The sequence below is a fragment of the Lycium ferocissimum genome, chromosome 10, assembly GCF_029784015.1.
Source record: "Lycium ferocissimum isolate CSIRO_LF1 chromosome 10, AGI_CSIRO_Lferr_CH_V1, whole genome shotgun sequence".
NCBI lineage: Eukaryota > Viridiplantae > Streptophyta > Magnoliopsida > Solanales > Solanaceae > Lycium > Lycium ferocissimum.
The window spans coordinates 35,776,704-35,798,711 of record NC_081351.1 but is presented as its reverse complement, the minus strand read 5'-3'; the positions used below and the strand labels follow the sequence as shown (position 1 = coordinate 35,798,711).

The following is a 22,008-nucleotide window of genomic DNA, read 5'->3' as shown; positions in this document are numbered from 1 at the left end:
CAAATATTTCCCTCTAAGCACATCCGTTAGAATCTGATTGTTTGAAATAGAGAACAACTTGCAGGTGACGGACATTCTAACCTAAAGGCAAAACTCAAGAAGATTGAACAAACATGTTAATCTCATTAGCTATGCTGGAAAAGTTGGATGAGAACTAAATAATAAACCATTTGAGATTTATTGAATCTCACAAAAAGCCACATTACCAAATTCATTGCTAAAACCAACCTAATATTAATCAGAAATCAAGAATACTGGATAACATAGATATATTATACTTTAAGGGCCAGATACATAGATATCCCATTGAACTTCTTTGCATATTTCAGATAACCACCTAAATAAAACCTATGATCACTTGAACAATTGATCTCTATTAACTATACCTATTTAACCCTTCAAAACCAACAGGTTTAACCAACCTTAGGGATCTTTTTTGCTCTTATTTTCTAATTTTTGACAACTACGATACATTTTCAAGAGATTTATATTTATAATCCAACTTAAATCTAAATAGAGAATGATATTCTCTTTACCTATGCCTATTTTACTGCCCAGGTTCAAGTTATTCCCCCACTCTTTTAGGAAGTGAATGTGATTTCCCTGCATATTTAAAATAACGAAATCAAAATGGAAAAAGCTACATTGACCTGTAGTAGTAGTAGTAGTAGTAGTAGTAGTAGTAGTAGTAGTAGTTTCTGAAGTTATTTTGCTTGAAACCATATTATGACTTGTAAAAACTAAGGTTTAATAAAGTGTCAGATTTGTATCTTATGTGTTTAACACAAAGATAAGAGGTTGACCAATGATACTCATTTGAAATACAGAGTAGTAGTAGCTAAGTAGGGAAGCATCTATTTGATCCAACATTGAACCTGAAAATTCAACCTTCTCGGAGAGATACCACAAATTTGTTTATTTAGCTCCAAGTTTTATTTATTTTCTAGTTAGCCTTAAAATAGATATTAAATTATCATCCAAATCTGGAATATAAATCATATTACAGAAGAAAAAAAGAAAAGGAGAATTGACAAATTTAGATAGAGGCGCAATTTGAAATTTTGCCTTTATTATGGTGTATCTTCTCAAAGTTTTAGCAATAACAACTTCGACTCCCTACCTCAAAGTTTTCCCCATTAGGAAATGCTATCAAAAGAAACATAAGGAAATCCACAGAATCTCAAGCACAAATGCGCAAAAACTTACCAACAACATGGGGCTCTAGACAGCCCAAATTTCAGGTCATCCACGATGGTAAGCATGATTTGCAATTTCTTAATCCCGTTGCCGATTAGAACTAATTTGGTTGTCAAAGAGACGCAAAAACAGCTTGTCAATAACCAAACTCAGATATATAATGGTTAGGGCATGGTTAAAGAGTTGAATGGATATAATAAGTCATGCATGCTCCCCAAAAAAGCCCTCCCATCTGAACATTGCAAACAACCTCCTCTTGCTTCTTCATATGATTTAGTCATCCCAAGGCTTAACGTCCAAAGAAATTGATGAATTTTCACCTACAAAAGTAACAACACCACGATGAAGCCTATTGATGATTTACTTGAGCAAAGGAACATATTTTCCACATTCAAGTTCGAAGATGTTTTGCATTTTCTTTCCACAGTAATTGTGAATTGAACACAAAATCAACTGAGAAGGAAATATCAAAGCTCACTCTCTTTCTTCTTAGTAGATACCTTACCAGCCTCCATTGCTTCCGCTGCCTTCTTCTCCGTTGTCTCGTCTCCAAGGAGATTAATATCATCTAGTTGCATACGTCCAATATGTCAAACTATGCTTGGTCATAGAGAAAATAAACACTAATCAGAGAAATCCTACCTTCCTATTCTGAAAAATATGTTGACCGAATTTTATGGATTAAATGTTGCACCCAATATCAAAATGTTAACCTGAGCATCCCACCAGCAAGCGGGAAACAAAATGCACAAATCCCCTAACACCAAGATTAAAACAAAGTTTGTGGACTTTGTTACTTCAAATAAAATAAGTCAAACATATCATCAAACACCTTTCCTACCCAAGGTCCAGATGATATATGCAGGAAATGATGGAAGAAGGAAGTAACCTATAGCTACTACGTGATTCAAAATTTTAACGCAATGGACAGATGACATCAAATAATTGTCGTGCAAAGAAGAGGAAAGAAGCATCTAATTATAGACAAATCTTAAGTGGATAGGATTTGCAAACAAAATTTAGTACTTTGTGGGGAAAAGAAGTATTGTATTGCTCCAGACTAAGAAAGTCCACTCCATAGAGTTATAACAAACATACTAATCAAAGAACAATTAGAAAGAGATCATATTAAACCATTCGAACAGAAATCATCAAAAATAAATCCCAAAATCAAAAGGATAAAATTACACATACCAAGAAAATTGTTATTACCAACAGAGAGGGCAATAAGAATAGCAAATTGCACCGAAAAGCTTACTCAAACCAGATACAATAAAACAAAAATGAACTATAACTTCTACATGAGAAATTCCTAAATTCACCAGCAATGAAGAGAGATGGAAGAAAAAACTTTACCATAAGTGAGAGTATAAACGACAGGTGGTGCTGATGCGTGGTAGTTCTTAAAAGACACGTTGCTTAAATATTGCTCAAAGTCTAAAGTGCCCTCAACTCTAAATTTATTGGCATTAAGCTGCCATGTCGATCCACACTGCCATCTCATATTTCTATATTGTAGAAATCATATGAGGCTAAATGAGTAGATAAAAGAAGCTCCTCATGGTAGTTTAATTTTTAGCAATACCACTCAAATCTGTACAATAATTTAGAATAATTACGATCTAATCTGGATTTTGAAAGCATTAGTATCCTGTAAGCTATAGGAAACCATTTGGTAAGCCGAATAAAATTATCGTCAAGATTAAGAGATTAGAACACAAGTTCTTTGTTGGAATAATAGGAGAAAGTATTTTGTTTGCAGACCATGGAACATCTCCTATTACTGGTCAGAAAATATCTATAAATATGTCATGAAAATCGGGAAGGAATAAATGTATATCCATGAAAACAGATGCGCCAATAAACGTAATGGTGAACTTGGTAAGTGTTTTTTTACCTTGCAAGGGTAAAACTTTAATTAGAAGACAACGAAGCATTCTACAAAATAAAATACTAGAAGTAAATCTTTGAAGCGTACCTAAAGTCTTAATAAACCCTAAAGTTTAGGCGTATCACAGTTGTGTTCTGATTGAACAAACAAAGGCAACTTACAACAGAAAAGGATAATGTGCACAAATGGATTGAATTATCAGGGAAAATTTCAGGGAAGAGCTGCTTGAGAATTATACAAAATGGCTTGAGGTCACTTCATATGAGTTGTTGCATTGTAGCCTTTAAACTTCTCAATTGATTTATTTGTTTTTCTCGAGAATAACTGGTCTGGTAAAAGCAAACAACGGCTTCATCTCTCGCAAGTCAGAACATGAAAGAGTTTAGCAAGAAACAATAATAGAGTATGAAAAGTTGAAAATGTAATATAGTCTAAACTCCAAATCACTAAACTACAGAAAATACTTATAGACATTGTCGAACATTGTAAGGTAAAGAACAATATCACATTAGTTGCAGGTACTCAGTAATAGGGTAAATAAACAAAGGGTCTCTTAATAAATGGATTCCACACTCAGTTCACATGATTTTCTAGGAAAATAATCAATCACATAGTCATTCACAAAGTATTATATTACTTTGCACATATGCTGCAAGTTGGAGGATAACTCATTCTCTTTAAATGAAAGAAAAATGAAATCATATCCACGTTCTTCAAAAACAAAACCATGTAGTAATTGATGAAGAATGCAAGATATTGCTATTGCATTCAAACTTAAAACATTCAAATATTTCTATCGCAAGATTTGGTAACCAGTGAAGCACTTTATAAAAAAATAGTAGTGGTAAATCTTGGCAACATATCTAAAGTCTAAACGTGTCACAATGGATATTAAAAATATGAATACAATTATAGTTTTATAGGCAACAAAAAAGAACCTCTTTTCGATCCTGACTCCTAGATGCTCTAGATTGGCTATTTTTAGGGAGTAAAGACCCTCAGGAATATAGTTACATATTTGCTAACCCAATCAATTGTCATGTAGCATTTGAAGACCCAATCAATTGTCATGTAGTATTTGAAGTCCAGATTTTTTTAATCAAAACATATGGGAGTCAAAATGTAAGTAAACGAAAGAAGCGCTAGAAATCCATATGAAAAAATTTGATGCGCTAGAAGTAAAAAATAGTGGCTGAGAATGTGGAAACAACATACCTGGACGGCCTGAAGTGATTTTGTGGGCCTCGAAGCAGAATTTTAAACTCGGGAGGGATTTTGAACGCAGTGAAAGTGGAAAATCAAATTTCTGGGAATCCAAAAGGACGCATACAGAAGTGTAAGAGAGTGGGATGTGAACGGAGAAGCAGCATACCTGGGTTTATAGGAGGGATTTTGTGTGCTGCGAAGACAAAGTTCAAATCAAGGAGGGATTTTGGACTCGGTGAAGAAGAATTTTTAATTGGTAAAATTTCTCAAATGATTACCTTATCGTAGCTTCCTACCATTTGTAGCTATCCTTTTTAATATTACCATTCGTAGCTAAAAACAAACATTTGTGATATTTTCGCATGTATTTGTTGCCAAAGAAATACATGAGCATGTTGTAAAAAAAAGGAACATGTTCCTTTATTTTAAAGGTCAGAATCTATGGTGTATTAAATGAGAAATTAAGATATTTTTTACCTTCTTTTCCGCAAAATCTCCTGTAATATTCCCTTTCCTTACACGTTCCTCTTCTTCCATGCATTCTTCAACATTCAAACGTAAAATTCAAATTTCAAATTAAATCTTCAACACCTCTAAAAATACATTGACAAAACAAACACGATCAATCAACAGCCAATGTATTTGAAGTTTTCAATATTGATTTCGTTTTTTATTTACCCATGTATTTGATAGCATAACTAATGTATTTGACGTTTCCAATCAAACTTCATGTATTTTATATTTAATATCATGTATTTGTGTGAAGAATAATTTGCATCACCCATGTATTTAGTGGTAATGTATTTGAAGTTTTCAATATTGATTTCGTTTTTAATTTACCCATGTATTTGATAGCATAACTAATGTATTTGAAGTTTCCAATCAAACTCTATGTATTTTAAATTAAATCTCATGTATTTGTGTGTGTAACAATTTGCATCACCCATGTATTTGATGGGATTAATTTGAACAAAATACATAAATATATAGAAAACTTACCATGTATTTGCGTCACCCGTGTATTTAAAAATAGATGAACTGATGGAATTAATTTGAACAAAATACACAAATATATAGAAAAACTTACAAAAATACACCACCAACCACAACAATTGGTAGTTATATCATAGAACATACACAAAATACATATATTTTTCGCCTTCAAAACCCTAAAAACTTTCTCTCTCCCTTCTTTCGTGTGCACCGCCATAACCATCACCATGGCCCTGGCAAGAAAACAATCACTTCCACCAAGTTGATTTTGTGGAAGAATAATAACACAAATAGCGAAAAATTTCACGAAACAAAGGAGATGGGATAACGTGAAGATTTAAGCTTTTTTCCTTTTTTTTGAAAAAAAAAAAGAGAAAGAATACGACGAATCTTCTTGATTGGTGAGAATGGAAGTGAAATTGTTGCGTATGGTAAGGGTGAAGAGAGGAAGAAGATGATCATAAAAGGTAAGAAGTTATGAAAAAGGAGAGAGAATGGTAATGTATATTAAGTGATTAATATTGTACCATTAAAAGGATATGGATTGGGGTTGCTAATTTTTAGGTGTATTTGTGAAATGGTAATTCAAAAATTACTGTGTAGCTATAATAGTTAAATTAGAAAAGTATTTAGTTATTATTAGTAATTAAAATAAAAGGTAGTTATTACCACTAATTATGTATTAGAAGTAGCTATAACGCGTAAAAATTCCTTTTTAATTTCTTTGGAGATTGATGTTGGCAAGCACGGGGAGAATAGAAAGAAGAACAGGGAGATTGATAAAGGAATAAGGGAGATCTGGTGAAGGGTTTTTTTTTTCTCTTGTCCAGCTTTTGCGGTGCAATGGGCGAAGCGGCGTTTCTAATTGCCGGTTTTAATTCTTTGTGTGTGAACAAAGCGAATTAATTCTGAAAAATCTGTAAAAAAAAAAAAAAAAAAAAGATAAATACAAACCCCCGCCTTTCTCGTTGAGCCCACGTCACGGACCTTTCCCGGAGATATATATATATATATATATATATATATATATATATATATATATATATATATATATATATATGATTTATTTGATATGTATAAATAGTACATACAAAATTCAGTTAACAGAAAAATTATGATCGAGAACCTTAAACTAAAATTCTAGTTTCCCTCTGCACATAATACGATCAATTTTATCAAGTGTGTATCGTTCAATTAAAATATCAATTTTATCACACGTTTGTCATGTGTACAAAAATGATTTGTATTAGACACATACGAGAAAATGTTTGAATTTCAACAGTTGGATTACTGTTTCAGTTCGTTACTGCTAATTTTTCTTCTCTTCTTCCATTATCCAAGTTTTGAGGGTCTATTCTGCCCCTGAACTATTTCAATAAGACAATTTTAACTAAAAAAAATAGTAATGATTTAATTAAAGTCGACATTTTTGTTTGTTACGTTATCTCGAGACACTTTCTTTGAATCCAAGCATCAGATGTACAGCAAAGGAGTATATTATCTTTATATTCACGTGTATGGATTATGAATATTTCGGAAAGTTGACTTCTATATATCAAAGTATTCCTCAATTCTTGGATCTCTATGTATTCTATTAATTACCTCATGATTGTCTATTTTATTGCTTTTCCTGATTATATATCGATCTCCAGAGGGTTTTTCAAGAAAGTTCTCTATGTCAAAAAGCAATGGCCAAAAGAAAGACAAGTTTTGTGCTTTGCTGCAATTTGTTTTCAGTTCTTCTTATTCTTCTTCTTCTTGCAGAAGTAATACATTTTCCAGAGCGTGTTGAGGCTGCTGGTTCACCCGTCAAGTTTCTTCCAGGATTTAAGGGGCCACTTCCCTTTGAACTTGAAACAGGGTAAGTGCAAAAGGTACTTTTTGATGTTTAGTCTAGTTTTTTTCTTCTCTAAGTACTCCTATATATGATTGAACAATATTAGAAAATAAATATTTATAGTACTAAATTCGCACGTGTAGGGGGTGCATTAGTACTCCAGTACATTTCCTGGAACTATTTCAGTTTATATAAAGTAGAGGTTTGGGCAATGTCTCAGTTGAGGTTGAAAAGAGAAGTATTAGAAAAAGTATGTTGAAGTCAAGTTGTTTTCGGACATGAATTTACTTGGAAAAATAGTTTGTGAAAGTTGATATTATGAGTGTAAAACAATGTTTTTCCTGATATATACCTTCAAACCAGTGTTTCAATATTTTTAGATACTCGTTGTCAAACAAGTAATTAATTGTGAATGCCGAAGATCATATCCCCAAATACTACCAATATAATTTTAGTGCTCAAATGGAAGTCAGCAAGGGATGGTGTTTTCAGGTACATAGGAGTGGGTGATTCAGATGATGTGCAGCTATTCTACTACTTCATTAAGTCTGAATCTAATTCAAAATCAGACCCTCTTATCCTATGGCTTACAGGAGGCCCTGGCTGCTCTGCTTTATCTGGTCTTATCTATGAGATAGGTAAATGATTCTCCTTCTTTTCTTTTTCCTTCTCTATTTTGGACCTCCATGTGATGTTGTTTTCACTCATTTACTTTGTAATCAAATGATGAGGCATCACCCCCACAATTGATGCATCAAAGTAGATGAACGCATTCTTGTAGAGCAAACTAAATTGCATTTTGGGTGTGTTTGGTATGACGGAAAATGTTTCCCAAGAAAATATTTTCTCGGTAAATAAGCAATTTTCCTACTCATTTTCACGTGTTTGGCACGCAAGTTGGAATATGTCATTTTAAGAAAGATTTGCATATATTCAAAGCAAAATACTAGCATGAGGTTTTTGAATTCTGATTGCAACTTCTGGTGGTGGGAATAGGCGGGGTGGGTAGGCAGGGTTAGGGGGCTAGAGTGGGGAGGGGAGGGGGTTGGGTGGGATAAGGGGTGGTAGGTGGAGGGTTTGGGGAAGGTGTGGGGTGGGTGTGGGGTGGGGTAGGTGGGGCCAGGGTTGGTGGTGGGGTGGGTAGGCAGGTAGTGGAGGGTGGATAGTGCGGGGGTGGGTTGAGGATGTTTTAGTGTGTTTTTATTAATCCGGAAGATGTTTTCTCTCAAAGGAATTCAAGATATTTAATGCAACCAAACAAGGGAAAATAGGAAAATATTTTTGGGAAAACAGTCTCATACCAAATACACCCTTTGTTCTACTTTTTATAGTACGCACATAACACATTATAAAGTACAGTGCACATAATACCTTACATGTATCATACCTATGGATTGGTGTATTTGGAGGTCTACATAGGACATCACCAAACCACCTCATCTCGTGGTGCTAAGCTTGTCAAATTAAATTGTATTGGTTTTGGATTGTCAAAGTTTCCACAAGCAAGTTAATTTGGGGACCTTTTACCTGTAAACTGTGAAGGACCAATAACGTTTGAGCCTGTGGAGTATGGTGCTTTTAAGCCAGCGGAATATAATGGGAGCTTCCCCTCACTGGTCTTGAATCCTCATACATGGACAAAGGTGAAACATATCTGTCACCGACTAATCTTGGAATATTCATAAGCTTGCAGCCTAACTTAAATGTTGTTTAATCAGGTAGCAAGCTTTATATTTTTAGATCTTCCAGTTGGTACTGGATTTTCTTATGCAAGAACTTCAGCGGCTCGTCAATCAGATGATCTACAAGCTAGTGATCATGCATATCAATTTCTTCACAAGGTAATTAATCCCTGCACCTCATATTTCTGATGTCAAACTTTTGTTTGACAGAGATTATGGAATCAAATTTCTATTTTTAAATCGCTTTGCCATTTCAGTTAATTCATCCATTTCCTTTCAGTGGTTAAATGATCACCCAGAATTCTTAAGAAATCCATTTTACGTGGGTGGGGACTCCTATTCTGGAATAGGCGTACCAATCATTTCTCAACTCATAGCAAATGGTAGGACTTCAAATGAAGTGCACTGTTGTTTGCCTCCAAGAACCATCATTTGCTTGTTCTCCCCCTGGATAACCATTCACCATTTGTGATGATGTGGTAATGCAGGAAATGAGAAGGGACTTGAGCCATTTATTAATCTTAAGGTCCGTCTTTTCTTTTTTTTTGTTACGTTTTTTACATAATGAGTTCTTTTGTTTTATATCCATGAACTGACGAAAAGATACAGCTATAGGCAGGGGCGGAGCTACAGTGGTTCAAGGGTGGTCAGATGAACACTCTTCGCCGAAAAATCATACTGTGTATAGCCATTAATATTGCATTTATTGAATATATAGTAAGTGTTCGTTTGAACACCCTAGGACCACGAAAAAGACTTGGTCTGGCGGTAGAGGGTGTTCATTTTGCTTGGAGGCTCCCGAGTTCGATCCCCCTCTAATACCCTTTTGCGTGAAAAATTAGACTAATTTGAAGAATAAAATACACTGTTCTTGCTTTTTTCTTTTCTTTTTCTCTCTTATTATTAATTGTTTTTCACAATAAAAATTTTCAAATGGAAAGTAACTAACACACGCGTGGCAATTTTCTGAGCTTTTCAAAATCCTACCATTCTTGGTTTCTTTTACCGTTAATAAATTAAACGGGAAGATTTCAATTTGAGTTCCAGAATGTTTTTAGCTGCAAAGCTAACCTTCCATGGTATTAGTGGAAAGAAAACCTTCCATGGTGATAGAAAGTCAAAATTGGACCCATTGTCTCTCTTCATTGCAAAATAATTAAATACAACCAAAAATGGATTTTCGGTAATATTAATTTGAGAAAAGTTAATTCAACAATAATGACTCACATTAGGTTTCTAGAAAAATCTCTGAGTACCACTAACACATGGTTTGAAATGCAATATGATATTGTTGAATTAAAAAAATTCTGATTTATTATTTGTTTAAGCCCGACTTTTGGTTTGATACGTTTCTTTTTTGGTAAGATATGTAAGTTTTATCTTACGGATGATAGGATGCTGGTAAATATATATCGATTTAAAAAGGAAAAATTGTCCTTGCAACCATTTATTAGACTTTTAAATTTTGGTGCACTCATTCATTGAAAAAAAAACTATTTGCTTCTTCAAAGTTTGAACACCCTTGACGAAATGTCTGGCTCCGCCTCTAGCTATAAGTGCTTTTAACAATTTGTATCCTTCAAATGGTTTCAGGGAAATCCGGCGACATTTCATGGTGAATACAATTACAGGATCCCATATGCTCATGGAGTGGGACTTATTTCTGATGAACTTTTTGAGGTTTGCATTGTCTAATAGAATCCTTTTTTTATTCAACTTATATTCGCTAACAATGTGTCACGCCCTAAATCTGAATAGGCGTAGCCGGCGCCCGGTGCCATACTCGGCCCGAGCATACCACTCTGTAACTGTAATTCTAAAGGGGTAATCCTCAACTTAGGCCGACAAGGCCTACCTACAAACAGACAATACCAATCAAGGCCGACAAGGTCGTATCCTGAATCATCTGAACATAGTACCAATCTCGCCTGAAGGGTAAGCACACCCAAAGGCGTATATATATAAAACTGCGAAAGCCGACGAGGCCGCTATCAACATCTACAAACAGTACTATCAAAATGAATTTATACAAAGGCCGGCAAGGCCGCTACACTTACATACATAACCTGCATGATACGTCTACAAGTATCTAAAGAGTAATGACTGAAATATGGCCGCGACAGGGCCCCGACCTACCCATCATCTGTATATACACAAAACTCTGGACTGGGTAACTTCGAATGACATAGAGCTTACCACACTAGCCGGTACTCGGCAAGCTACTGAGGCGGTCTCTCCAGCTGCCTATTTGAACCTGCGAGCATGAACACAGCGTCCCCAGGCAAAGGGACGTCAGTACGAAATAATGTACCGAATATGTAAGGCGACTGAAACTAATACTGACATGGAATATAAGATAACTGAACATAAACTGAAGAGTCAATAAAGAATCCGGATGCACTTACCTCCTGCCTCTGACGTCTAATAACTAATCATACGGCATCAAATTACTCAGCCTCGTATAAGGCATCTAGACATGCATGATTTGCCCCGAGGGCGCTCAATGTAGCCCTGAAGGCAAGCGCGCATCTGTATAGGCCCGAAGGCATCTGTATGGCGAATAGCCCCAAAGGCAAGCGCGCGTCTGTATAGCCTCGAAGGCAACCGTCATAGCCCCAAAGGCAAGAATAACATAGCCCCAAAGGCAACTGTATATACTTCTATAGACTCAACAATCTCACTTCTATCTGCAGCTACATGAGCAACAAGGCTAACTAAAAGTGAACTCCCGACAAGGGAAACTACTATACGAATATCATGAAATGACATAAACATGGAATCTCTATGAGTGGAACCTCTTTGTGCACTTGGCGGGGACTCGTTCGATAAGGAATCATGCCAAACAAAGAAGGAAGGATAGCCTTTACATATCTAGATCTCCTTGTCTCCTCAATATTTTCAAAGCATCCCACAATACAACTCAATCTACATTAATACAACAAAGTCCATGATTAATGCCAAGAAGGAACTTACTTTGAATCTCTAAGTTATTAACTTGTCTATATAAATTTGGGCAGCAGCTCCCCTATAACTTTAACTTCCTCCAACTACACACATCATCAACAACAACAAGAGCAACACAACAAAAACAACATCAACAACAAGGTACAATATATCATTAACAAGTCATCAACATATCACAACGAACGGCAAGCTCGGATTGGAACCCATACAACCCTTGTCACCCCTTATGAATTTCTTACTTTAAATCAACAATATCTATAACATGATGACAAGTATATTCATCCAATTTTCCAGCCACTACACATCATAAATATGACTTCAAAACAATCTAATACAATACAATATCTTAAGTACGATTTTCGACCTTTACCTCATAGGTTCTTAACCAAACAACATCTTATCATGTTTCTTTTCTTCTTCTTCTTTTTATTTTATTTTTTTATACTTCCGGCCCATAAACAACAAAAAAAAAACATAGCTCTCATGTTCCTAATCATATTTCTAGCCTTTCCACATCACAAAAACAACTTCAAACCATCATAAGAACAACAAACCAGTTGCTAGCTGTTTCCGACCGCTATTTCGCATATTCTTATCCCAACAACCATTAGATTTTAATACTTCAATAAGCTCATACACACCAAGAAAAGGAGAGATCTTACCTTGGACAGTAGGTACAAACCCTTGTTGACCTTTCTTCAACGTGAAGGAATCCCCACTAGAACAACTACTCAGTAGAAATCGTGCTCTACTTGTTCTACGATCTTTCCGAGAGGTAGTTTGTGTTGTAAACTTGCGAAAATCACTCTTGGGTGGTGGGAGAACTCTTGGAGAGTATCTTAAGAGCTTAGGATTTAGTTTGGACGAGAAAATAAGGTGAATAAAGGGCTACACCGCTTTATATACAATTGGATAAGTTCCACTGCCTATGTGGGTCCCACAGGGAGATGCTTGCGCAGTCTTGCGAAAACCCGAATATCTCTCTACTCTGACGTTGTCATACCCTATTTTAACCAAGGTCAAAATAGTTTACAACATCCCGGTAATTCCGGGGTTAATTAAAGTTGAGGAGTCGCCACCTAATTATTTACGGTGAATTAGGGCACCTAAGATTAATTAAAGTAATTATCTAAAGTTAATTTGTTTTAAAGTCTACGAAACCAAAAAAGATCTAGGTAAGGGTTCAACTAACCTAGAGGGAAGGTATTAGGCATCCTCTAAGTTCCATTAACAATGGTTAACCGACCGGACTTAGATGAATTAATTAGACTAGTAAAAATGTAAAATATAAATACTAACCTATAAGGTAGTTGATTTAAACTAAGAATGGAAATTAGTGCTTAACAGTTAAAGGCCGTGACTAAAATGTATTGTGGAGTTTCAAAAGGGCAGAATGAAATTTCAAAGGTGGTAATGTATGTGAATTTGGTGTTGATTCTTTGTTCGTAAACATATTTTGTATTGCTATATCTTCGGTAAGCATATTAGTTCAATAAACACACAATTTTTTGTTTGTTGATTCTACATTTTATATCTTTAGTACTAAGAAATGATAATAAAGCAGCCCTAGTTCTTATTTATATTGTTAGTCTCTTCTAATGGAAAACACATAATTAAAGATAAAGATCATTCCAACACAAGTAAAGTGAAAGCAAGCGGAAATAAATAAGATGACCCATAGCCATGTCCGGCTTCAACAGAAAGATAAAATCTCCTATGTAGTCCGCTGTTCGAACAGTGCAAAGGCGAGGAAAAGTGAGGGTATGCGGACTCCGCGCAATAGCGGTGGCATTGAGTTTCGAAGGGAAACTCACCGGCTCCGGTGTTCATGCAAACAAAAATAGCGACAGTGAGAATGGAGGAAATCTGATTGGCAAATATAAAGGGCATTACAAGTAAAAGGGAATCAATTTATCATTTAATCTCTACGCATTTCACATAATGAAAGGAAAAACGAGACTCCAACATGATGGTACTCATACTAAAAATTATCGTCCAAAGCAGTATATTCAATTAGATGAAACTGTTTTCATTTTGCACACATGGAACGGTCAGTAGCTAATTTGTTTTCTTATTAGTGCAGAACCAGACAGATCGAATATGCATTGGTTAAATAACATCCACAACAATCAAAGGTACCACTGTGGGATTCAATTCAACAAAAGAATTAAGCACATTAATTTCGTCAAATTATATTAAAAAAAAAAGAGTAGGATATAATCTCCTCATCTATATTCAACAAGTTTTGCTTAAAGCTATTTATCAACAAACCTGGATTTTTTGCAAAAAGACATTCTTTTCCGAGTTAACTGAGTTCAAATAGGCTAAAGACCCAAACAACATCCTAGACCAAGAATGATTGATCAAACAGATTCCTCCTTATTTCAAATAATAAGCAAGGGAAAAATACTAAAACTCGACAGACCTTTCTGGGAAGACAACAAAGCATACTGTAGGTTCAGGTAAGAAAAGAATTCAGTTTTTAGAAATCAGCGGCTTGAAAGAGTCTATTCAGATCATTTACCACCTACAAAGCATTAACCACACATGATTCTCTGAATCTTCTATTCTTCTAATAAACACTTAATTAAATTGAAACAAAATCAGTCATTAAGGATATTTTATGCAGCAAAGCTGCGATGTTGTTTCCCAAATCAGTTCCTACACTAAACGGTGAACAAACCAACTCTTATCTAATCCCACATAGCAAGAGCAGAACCATTTTTAAGACAAATACAATCTTGCAGCTTTGAAGTGATAAAGTTTCTAAAAAAAAACAAACGAAAACTCAACAGGGCATGGATTATATGAAACAGCTCAAGAATGTTTCATTCAACACATATTTTAACATAAAGATCATGATCATAGTTTCTAACCTATGTAGAAAATTACGAATGTTCTATCCATAATATTTTACACTCGCTTTTAATGATTTGAGGAACGAAACCCCCGAACGTGATTCTTAAAACATAGAAATTCCCATCGAGCCCATGCTTCAAAAATAGTCGTATGTCCAAAATAAAACACTAAAGGCATGATTTCTATTACACTCAAATGCTACAACTTCGGAGATTCGAAACAGTAATCAACATCATAACTTGATCATAAACATATTTGCATATAAAGGGGATTCCAAAGATAAGAAAGGAGGAATGTACAGATTGAAACTAGAGATCATTCATATGTACAATAAGGTCAGTTAGCACCTCAGATTTCTCAGAATAAAAAAAATGAACCAAATCAAACAGTGACTTCTATTTTATCAACTCGAACCATAGATATGCATATTTATCCCATATCGAACTAGACATAACTTCTTATAGGCCTTAATCTCAGCAAGTTCTATTATTTGCAATTACTAAGCTATATGAAACATTTACGGTATCATAGCAGTGTCATGCATCTAATGTAAACGAGAGCAAACAAGATCGAACACAGATCCCTAACAATCTTATCTGGCTTGAACAATTAACACTTGAGCCGAACATGCTCATTTAACCAACAAGTCATATAAACTAACATTTTATCACATATTCAGCTAATTGATGAGTGAATCGCAAACCGACATGCTGATCTACTGATAGTAACAACGAAAAAAAAAAACATCCTAATACTACAAAACTTGACCAAAACGCAAAAAAAAAAAACAGCAGTGTAATCATATAGAAAACTAACTAAAATAGCTAAAAAAAAGGGGGAAAATTACCTTTGTTGGGTGCAGTGAACAGGGAGCGGGAGTCTCCGACGTACCCTCGAGCACTCAAACACAGATGAAAAAAAGAAAAACAAACTGAGGTTCAGGCTCGATCGGGGTGTTATCGGAAACTGGAATTCCAGTCAAATAAGGCTAGATTTTAAAGTTGTTGATTCGATGTTTTTAGGATCCTCCCCCCTTTCTGCTATGGCTTAAGGCTGTATATATAGGTGTAAAATTAGGGTTTGTTCATTCATTTTTTGGGCGGGATTTGAAACTGAAATTTGAAAATCGAGTCAAAGCCCTGCTCATCTGAACGTTGGAGTCCATTTCACGTGATTTGCTCCAACCTTTCGCCCGAAGCGGACCGAATCTTTTGTTCTTTGTGAAGCTGTTCTGTTTTGAGGCGAAAAATGGGAACTCTACCTCTGTCAACAACAGAAAAAGCAAGCAGAGCAGAAGGAAAAGACAATTTTTCATGGAAATGGGGGGAGCAAGGTCTGTATAAGGTTAAAGGGGCTGAGGTTTTGGCTAAAAATGGATGAGGCGTGAGGAGAGAGAAGGGGAGAGATGAGAGCGTATGAGAGAGGGCTGAAGAGGAAGGCTGCGTTTGGAGTGAAAAAAGATTAGGGATTAGGTTTTTGTTACATTCGTTTGGGCCGGGTCGGGTAAAACAGGTATTGGGCTGGTCGGATTAACATGTGGGTTGCGGATTTGTGGGCTATTAAATGAGTTGGGCCAGTAGTTTGGCTGAAAACATGGATCCTTTCTCCTCCATTTTAAATCACTTTTGGGCTTCTAATTTAATAACTACTAGTATAATATATGTTATGTGAAGATAAATAATAATTAGTATGTGGAAGGTAAAAGACTTAATAAAGTAAAATTAATTTAACGAGTATAAAAATCTGAAAATAAAATGATGACGAAATATTTGCGATAAAGTAATACTAGTAAAAATAGTGAGAATGAAGGTGGTGGTATTAATAGTAGTAGACATAAAAATAGCAGTGAAAATAAATATTTAGCTCGTTAGTAAATTTAAAAGCCCAAGGAAATAAATTGAAATAAAGGAGGGGCAAAATTGGGTGTCAACAGACGTCGTATCGACGAACGGTTTAATGCGTACTAGACTCGTAGACCTTCAATTTGGTGGGTGGATCACCCCCTAAATCCAAGTAGATTGGGAGAAAATCTCAGTGACATCTGACCCAAATTTCAGCTAACTTATGAACTTAACTTGTGACGTCTTTTGTCGACTTTTGTTTTACAACTCGCTTGACTTCAAAACTTAACATATGACTATCATACAACTACAATACCTCATAAAATGACCTTCTTAACATGTTAATCACCCCAAGTCTCACCCCAAAAGTACGGGTTCTAACATTCCCAATCTTGCCAACTTTCGACGAAACTTATTTTCTTCGATTCGTTTAACTTCTAAACCTTCCAACCCTCTTGGTACTTCCTGATCATGATCTTAAATCTTTGTATCCTCCAAGCTATCATGATTAACTTACTTTGTATAATTTTAAGGATGATCTCATTTCCGAGCTTATGTCAATTGACTTACGATGTACTTGACGTATGAAAACGTGGGATGTAACACAATGTAATAGAACATTTACATTGTAAATGCAATTCAACACGTTGGAAAAGGTTACTTAATTGCCTTATTGTTCAGATTACTAATTCAACTTATTATGAGTAGTTACAATTATCTTGTAAATGACATGATAATGTAAAAATAGTTACTCTTTCAGGGTATAGAAGTTAAATGTTTCTTCTAAGCATTTGCTTCACTCATTTACACTGATTAAAAGGCTTACTACTCTTGTACAGTCCTTGAAGAGAAATTGTAAAGGAGAGTATTTCGATATACATCCTAGCAACACGCAATGTTTGAATGATCGTCAGACTTATGATCAGGTTTGTGTCTAGCAATTCTTTTCTCTTGTGCTGCTTCCATCTTAATGCTTGGTTATTCGACTAAATTTAATATAAGCTTTATGATTTTTATAGATGCTTGATGGAATTAATAGTGTGCACATTTTGGAGCCCAAATGTGAGATGGATTCATCAAGGCCACAAAAATGGTTAGGCCAAAGAAGGTCTCTTGATGAAATGCTATATCGTGGACGACTAAGATGTCGAGTAAGAATAACGGGTGTCTATCCCCTTGACAATCATCCACTCTTTGGGGAAATACTTACCCCTCTCGGTGTTTTCAACAAATCAAATTTTGGTATCTTAACCATATCACTTAAGGTTACAAATTAAAGTGGGAATACATATCACTTAACCATAGTTAATTGATAAAAGTTTATATGCACAATTCAAAACTTTCATTAATCAATATGATGTAAACACCAGGTGTGAGTTTTTCCCTCTATCCAATGCCAATCATAGCTGGAATAAGGAAAAATGGACATCTATTATGATCTATGAACTTCAGTGTTAGAATAACTAGTGAACTTTTTGCCTGTCCTTCCGGAAAATATGCTATACCCAAATTTTGAAAATTATACTCTACCCAAATCACAAAAGATACAACTATACGATAATTCAAAAATTTCATACTTTTACGTATTTCTTTTTCTGTCATGCTAGTTTGACTGGGAAAAGCTCTCTTACCAGTGGGCTGATGATGACAAAGTTAGAGAGGCCCTCCATGTTCGAAGAGTATGTTTTTTCTTTTTCCTTCATAAAAGGGGAAATCTAAAGTTTGGAAGCAACAAAAACAAAACTATGAATTTTATCCCATGCAGGGCAGTATTGGAAAATGGAAGCGATGCGCTGGCGATGCTTTGCCTTTCCAAAAGATAGTACAAAACAGCATTCCATATCATGCAAATCTCAGTGTCAAAGGTTATAGGTCCTTAATATACAGGTTGAGTAATTATATCTTGTGTCTATAAAGTAGTGAAATTATTAAATAAACAATAGATAAATGTTTCTTAATTTCCAGTATTTTGTAAAACAGTGGTGATCATGATAAATGGATCCCTTATATATCAACTGAAGCTTGGATAAGATCTCTTAACTACTCTATTGCTGATGATTGGCGACCATGGATTGTTGATGGTCAAGTTGCAGGGTAAGTTCAAAACTGAATGAATGTTCTTTGATGTTTGAACATGCCTCAACCTGAATTTTTGTTGTCTTTCCAATTTTTCTTTGTACTGAAACATGCAGGTATACAAGGACATATTCAAATAAAATGACATTTGCCACAGTGAAGGAAAGCAACTATTTGACTTCAAGTTTCATTTTCTTTTGTTTTCTCCTGTTTCTTTAGCAAGTTAACATTTTTTTAAAACTCTTTTGCAGGGAGGAGGACATACAGCTCCAGAGTACAAGCCTGTTGAATGTCTAGCCATGCTGAAGAGATGGATATCTTATCAGCCTCTGTAATTAATGAGGAATACATTTCAAGCTCTTCGTGAATAGGGTCACCGGTTTGTATTCTGATCAAAAGTAATTGATAAACATCAAGTGTTAGAAACTGATAAGTAATTTGGCAACATGTTAAAATGGAAGTTAAAATGGAAGTATTAAAACTCTAATAAGCAAACGTGATAGTTTCTTGGCTGATTTAGATGTCAACTTTTTTTCTTAGTTAAAATGCACAATGTTTAGTAAAGTGTCTGTATGTTTTTCTGTTTTAGACAATCAAGAAACATGAGGATTCGCAAGAACCCCCTCAGAGTAACTTGCACTGAAGAGGACAAGACAAGTGGTGCAAACCAGAGAGATTTTTCGCTCAATCTTGCTTATGACTTTGTCTTTTAAGAACGAGCAGATGGAATACCACTACTGCTGCTCTCCAATAATTTTGACATTTTTCCCAACAATAAATAGACATGACTCAAACAGCTATTAGCATTGATAAGAGCAAAGCATTTAGCTAAAGGATTATCCAAATATAGGAAAATTTGCAGGACGTCAAAAATAACTGGGGAAAGAACGTAGATGCCCCTGAAAATAAAATAATTACCCGGCCATACCCTTTACTTCCACCCCCCCCAAAGCTATCTATCCAAAATGGCCCCAAAATTATGATACCAACACGGTATCACCTTGTCTCTTATATATGGTGATGATATCACAAAGGACTTCTTTCATTTCTTCAAAAACACTCATTAGCCCTCTATGAAACCACTATACAATATACTGACAAACGGAATATCATAAAGGATCATGTTCATTTATTCAAAAAACACACTTTCCTTAAAAAAAAATACATCTATTATATCATCATCTTATATACATACAGTGAGATGATATCATTTAGGACATTTTCAGTCCTTCCATGAGACACTCCCTAGTCTTCCATGATACCATCATGAGATATAAATATACTGAGACGGTATCATGGAAGATTGCTTCAGACCTTCAATGAGATACTCTCTTAGTCTTTCATGATACCATCCATGGCATATAAATATACTGAGATGGTATCACGGAGGACTACTTCAGTCCTTCTCTTAGTCCTCCACGGCACCATCATGCTATATAAATATACTGAGAGGGTATTATGGAGGAATGGTTTTGATCGACGGGTACTCGGGTAAATATTTTTAGCCTGCTCGGTAAAGCGAAATTAGTTTAGGGGAGCATGCGCGGGTAAATATTTTGCATTTTAAGGGTATTTCTGTTGTTTTTCCAAAATAATTTCATTATTTTGAATAGTTCAGGTTATTTACCGTTTTTCAACTTTAACTTCAAATACTCTTTTTGAAATTTTAACCTGATCATGTCTGGAAATACTGGAATGTCAATAATTTCATATATTTTAGTAATTAAAATGTATTTTGAAGTGGGAAAATCGTTTAATTGACCTGGGCCCTTCAGTTTTTGTAGCTTAAAAGCAATTGCTTTAGTGGGCCTTGAGCTTGAAATTTAATTCTTGCTTCAAAACATTTTTCAGCTCCTTCCTATATCGTTTCGTTACTTGCAAACTCATTCAATTGATATACAGACAAATTTCTATACAGATATATCATCAACACGTAGAAACAAAATAGTAGTACTCCTATTTATATTTTCTGCAGTGTGTTTGGTGACTTGTCACCTCTTTGCACATTCTACTCATTCACGTGCTCTTGTAAGCTCGATCTTCTCGATAAAGTAAACACAAGTAACAAAATAGACAAACTACAAACTACTACATGCTTTGAAATGACGAGAACAGAAAAAGTACATGTTTGAAAATTGAAATTACACACTATATTATAGCGTGTATATATATATATATATGCTACTACAATAAAGACAATGTATACTTTAAATGTCAATCATCTGCTTTTTCAACCTTAAGGAGGGGAATGGAATAGTATAGCAGAGAGCACATGCTTTGGTCTAGAAAGTGATTGAGAAATATTTTTCAACATGTTAAAAACTTTACTTCCTACCCCAAAGAGTTATGGTGGGGTGAATAAGATTTCTCCACCCTTAATCAGGTATTGAGTTCAAGCCCTGAGAATGAATAATATTGAAATTACTTATGCAACCAACCATGTGTATATGTAATATTAATTACTTGTGCAAAAATTTATATTGAAACTATTTTGTTAGCACGTTAGTTTAAAGACAAGTTATGCAAGTATTAGTAATGCATAAATTATAATATAGTAATTAGTAACATAAGAATTGTAATGTAGAGATTAATAAGATGGATTAAAATACAGGTTTTATTTGCTTTTATAATTGTTGTTTAATACATGACTATTATTTTGGTCATTTTAGTTATTTTAATTAATTCTTATTTTACTAATTTCTATATTCTTATTCCACATTTTAAATATTGGATTTTATGCAACTATTACAAAAACTTATACATGTATACTAAACCGCCTACTTTACTTCATGTTCAGATGAACTCTTTTGATGGTTTGTCAAAATTAATGTGGGAAAAGGAATTGATAGGAACATGACACTTTTTGCCCACAATTTTATGCTTTGCACGTGCTTAGTTATTCCTAACAACAAAGCACAAATTTCTAATTGTGCATGTGCTAAGTGGCAGAAGATATTTGTTTCTTATTCACATTTTCAGTCTCTTCATGCTTTTTCTTTTTTCACCATGTCATTTGCTGCTGAAAAGTGTACTCCATGTTTTACAAGAATATGAGGTCCCTCCACTTTGGCTTTGACCTCAGTTTCTCAGACATTGGTGTTTCTGTTCCATCATCACTCTCTTTTGTCTTGCACTTGGCATTATTTCTTGGTGATGATGATTTCATTTTTTTCACATAGAAAATAAACCATGCCAAGTATATTCATCTTTCTTAAAAATATATACTCCCTTCGTCCTAAAATAAGTGTCATCTTAGCAAAAATCACGCTCATTAAATAGGCGTTTGGCTATAGAAACCAAAAACTTTTTCACTTTTTTTGGAATTTTGGAGTTGGAGTTGTGTTTGGCCATAGTTTTTGAAATTGTATTTTTTTGTTGAAATGTACTTGTTTTGACTGTGAAAAAAGTGAAACACTTGAAAAACAAGTTTTTCTTGTTTTTCAAATTCCATTTGAAATTTCA

At 34.7% G+C, this 22,008-nt stretch overlaps 2 protein-coding genes across 22 annotated transcripts; one reads left to right on the top strand and one right to left on the bottom strand.

The window, feature by feature from the left end:
- Positions 1-1,043: 1,043 nt before the first annotated feature.
- Positions 1,044-2,888, bottom strand: LOC132033636 (uncharacterized). Of its 21 annotated transcripts, none has more exons than XR_009408838.1 (3): positions 2,554-2,888; positions 1,698-1,797; positions 1,044-1,517 (listed from the first exon to the last, which is right to left on the bottom strand). XR_009408838.1 is itself a non-coding variant. In XM_059423661.1 (3 exons), exons 1-3 carry the CDS (start codon positions 2,699-2,701, stop codon positions 1,471-1,473), a joined length of 285 nt encoding a protein of 94 aa, XP_059279644.1. In that variant the 5' UTR covers positions 2,702-2,888; the 3' UTR covers positions 1,044-1,470. The 21 variants fall into 21 exon arrangements, 3 of the variants coding, with proteins under 3 accessions (XP_059279644.1, XP_059279642.1, XP_059279645.1); XR_009408840.1 differs by having other exon boundaries at positions 1,703-1,797; XR_009408829.1 differs by having other exon boundaries at positions 1,676-1,792.
- Positions 2,889-6,951: 4,063 nt separating this feature from the next.
- On the top strand, positions 6,952-19,001 carry LOC132034845 (serine carboxypeptidase-like 17). The gene is made up of 14 exons (XM_059425193.1): positions 6,952-7,148; positions 7,617-7,762; positions 8,667-8,767; positions 8,843-8,965; positions 9,087-9,189; positions 9,295-9,332; positions 10,400-10,486; positions 17,310-17,396; positions 17,490-17,621; positions 18,078-18,149; positions 18,236-18,357; positions 18,451-18,564; positions 18,663-18,706; positions 18,796-19,001. The coding sequence occupies exons 1-14, from the start codon at positions 6,976-6,978 to the stop codon at positions 18,879-18,881; spliced, it is 1,428 nt and encodes a 475-aa protein (XP_059281176.1). The 5' UTR covers positions 6,952-6,975; the 3' UTR covers positions 18,882-19,001.
- The last annotated feature ends 3,007 nt before the right edge of the window (positions 19,002-22,008 follow it).

What these genes read in the sequence shown, in the direction of transcription:
- LOC132033636 (XM_059423659.1), bottom strand. Translation starts at nt 2,701, where the DNA reads ATGAGATGGCAGTGTGGATCGACATGGCAGCTTAATGCCAATAAATTT. An exon ending in CGTTTATACTCTCACTTATG is followed by an intron (nt 1,766 to 2,553) that starts GTAAAGTTTTTT and finishes GTATGCAACTAG; the next exon opens with ATGATATTAATCTCCTTGGA. An exon ending in AAGCAATGGAGGCTGGTAAG is followed by an intron (nt 1,518 to 1,697) that starts GTATCTACTAAG and finishes TTACTTTTGTAG; the next exon opens with GTGAAAATTCATCAATTTCT.
- LOC132034845 (XM_059425193.1), top strand. Translation starts at nt 6,976, where the DNA reads ATGGCCAAAAGAAAGACAAGTTTTGTGCTTTGCTGCAATTTGTTTTCA. An exon ending in TTCTCAACTCATAGCAAATG is followed by an intron (nt 9,190 to 9,294) that starts GTAGGACTTCAA and finishes GTGGTAATGCAG; the next exon opens with GAAATGAGAAGGGACTTGAG. An exon ending in TATAGGTCCTTAATATACAG is followed by an intron (nt 18,358 to 18,450) that starts GTTGAGTAATTA and finishes TTTGTAAAACAG; the next exon opens with TGGTGATCATGATAAATGGA.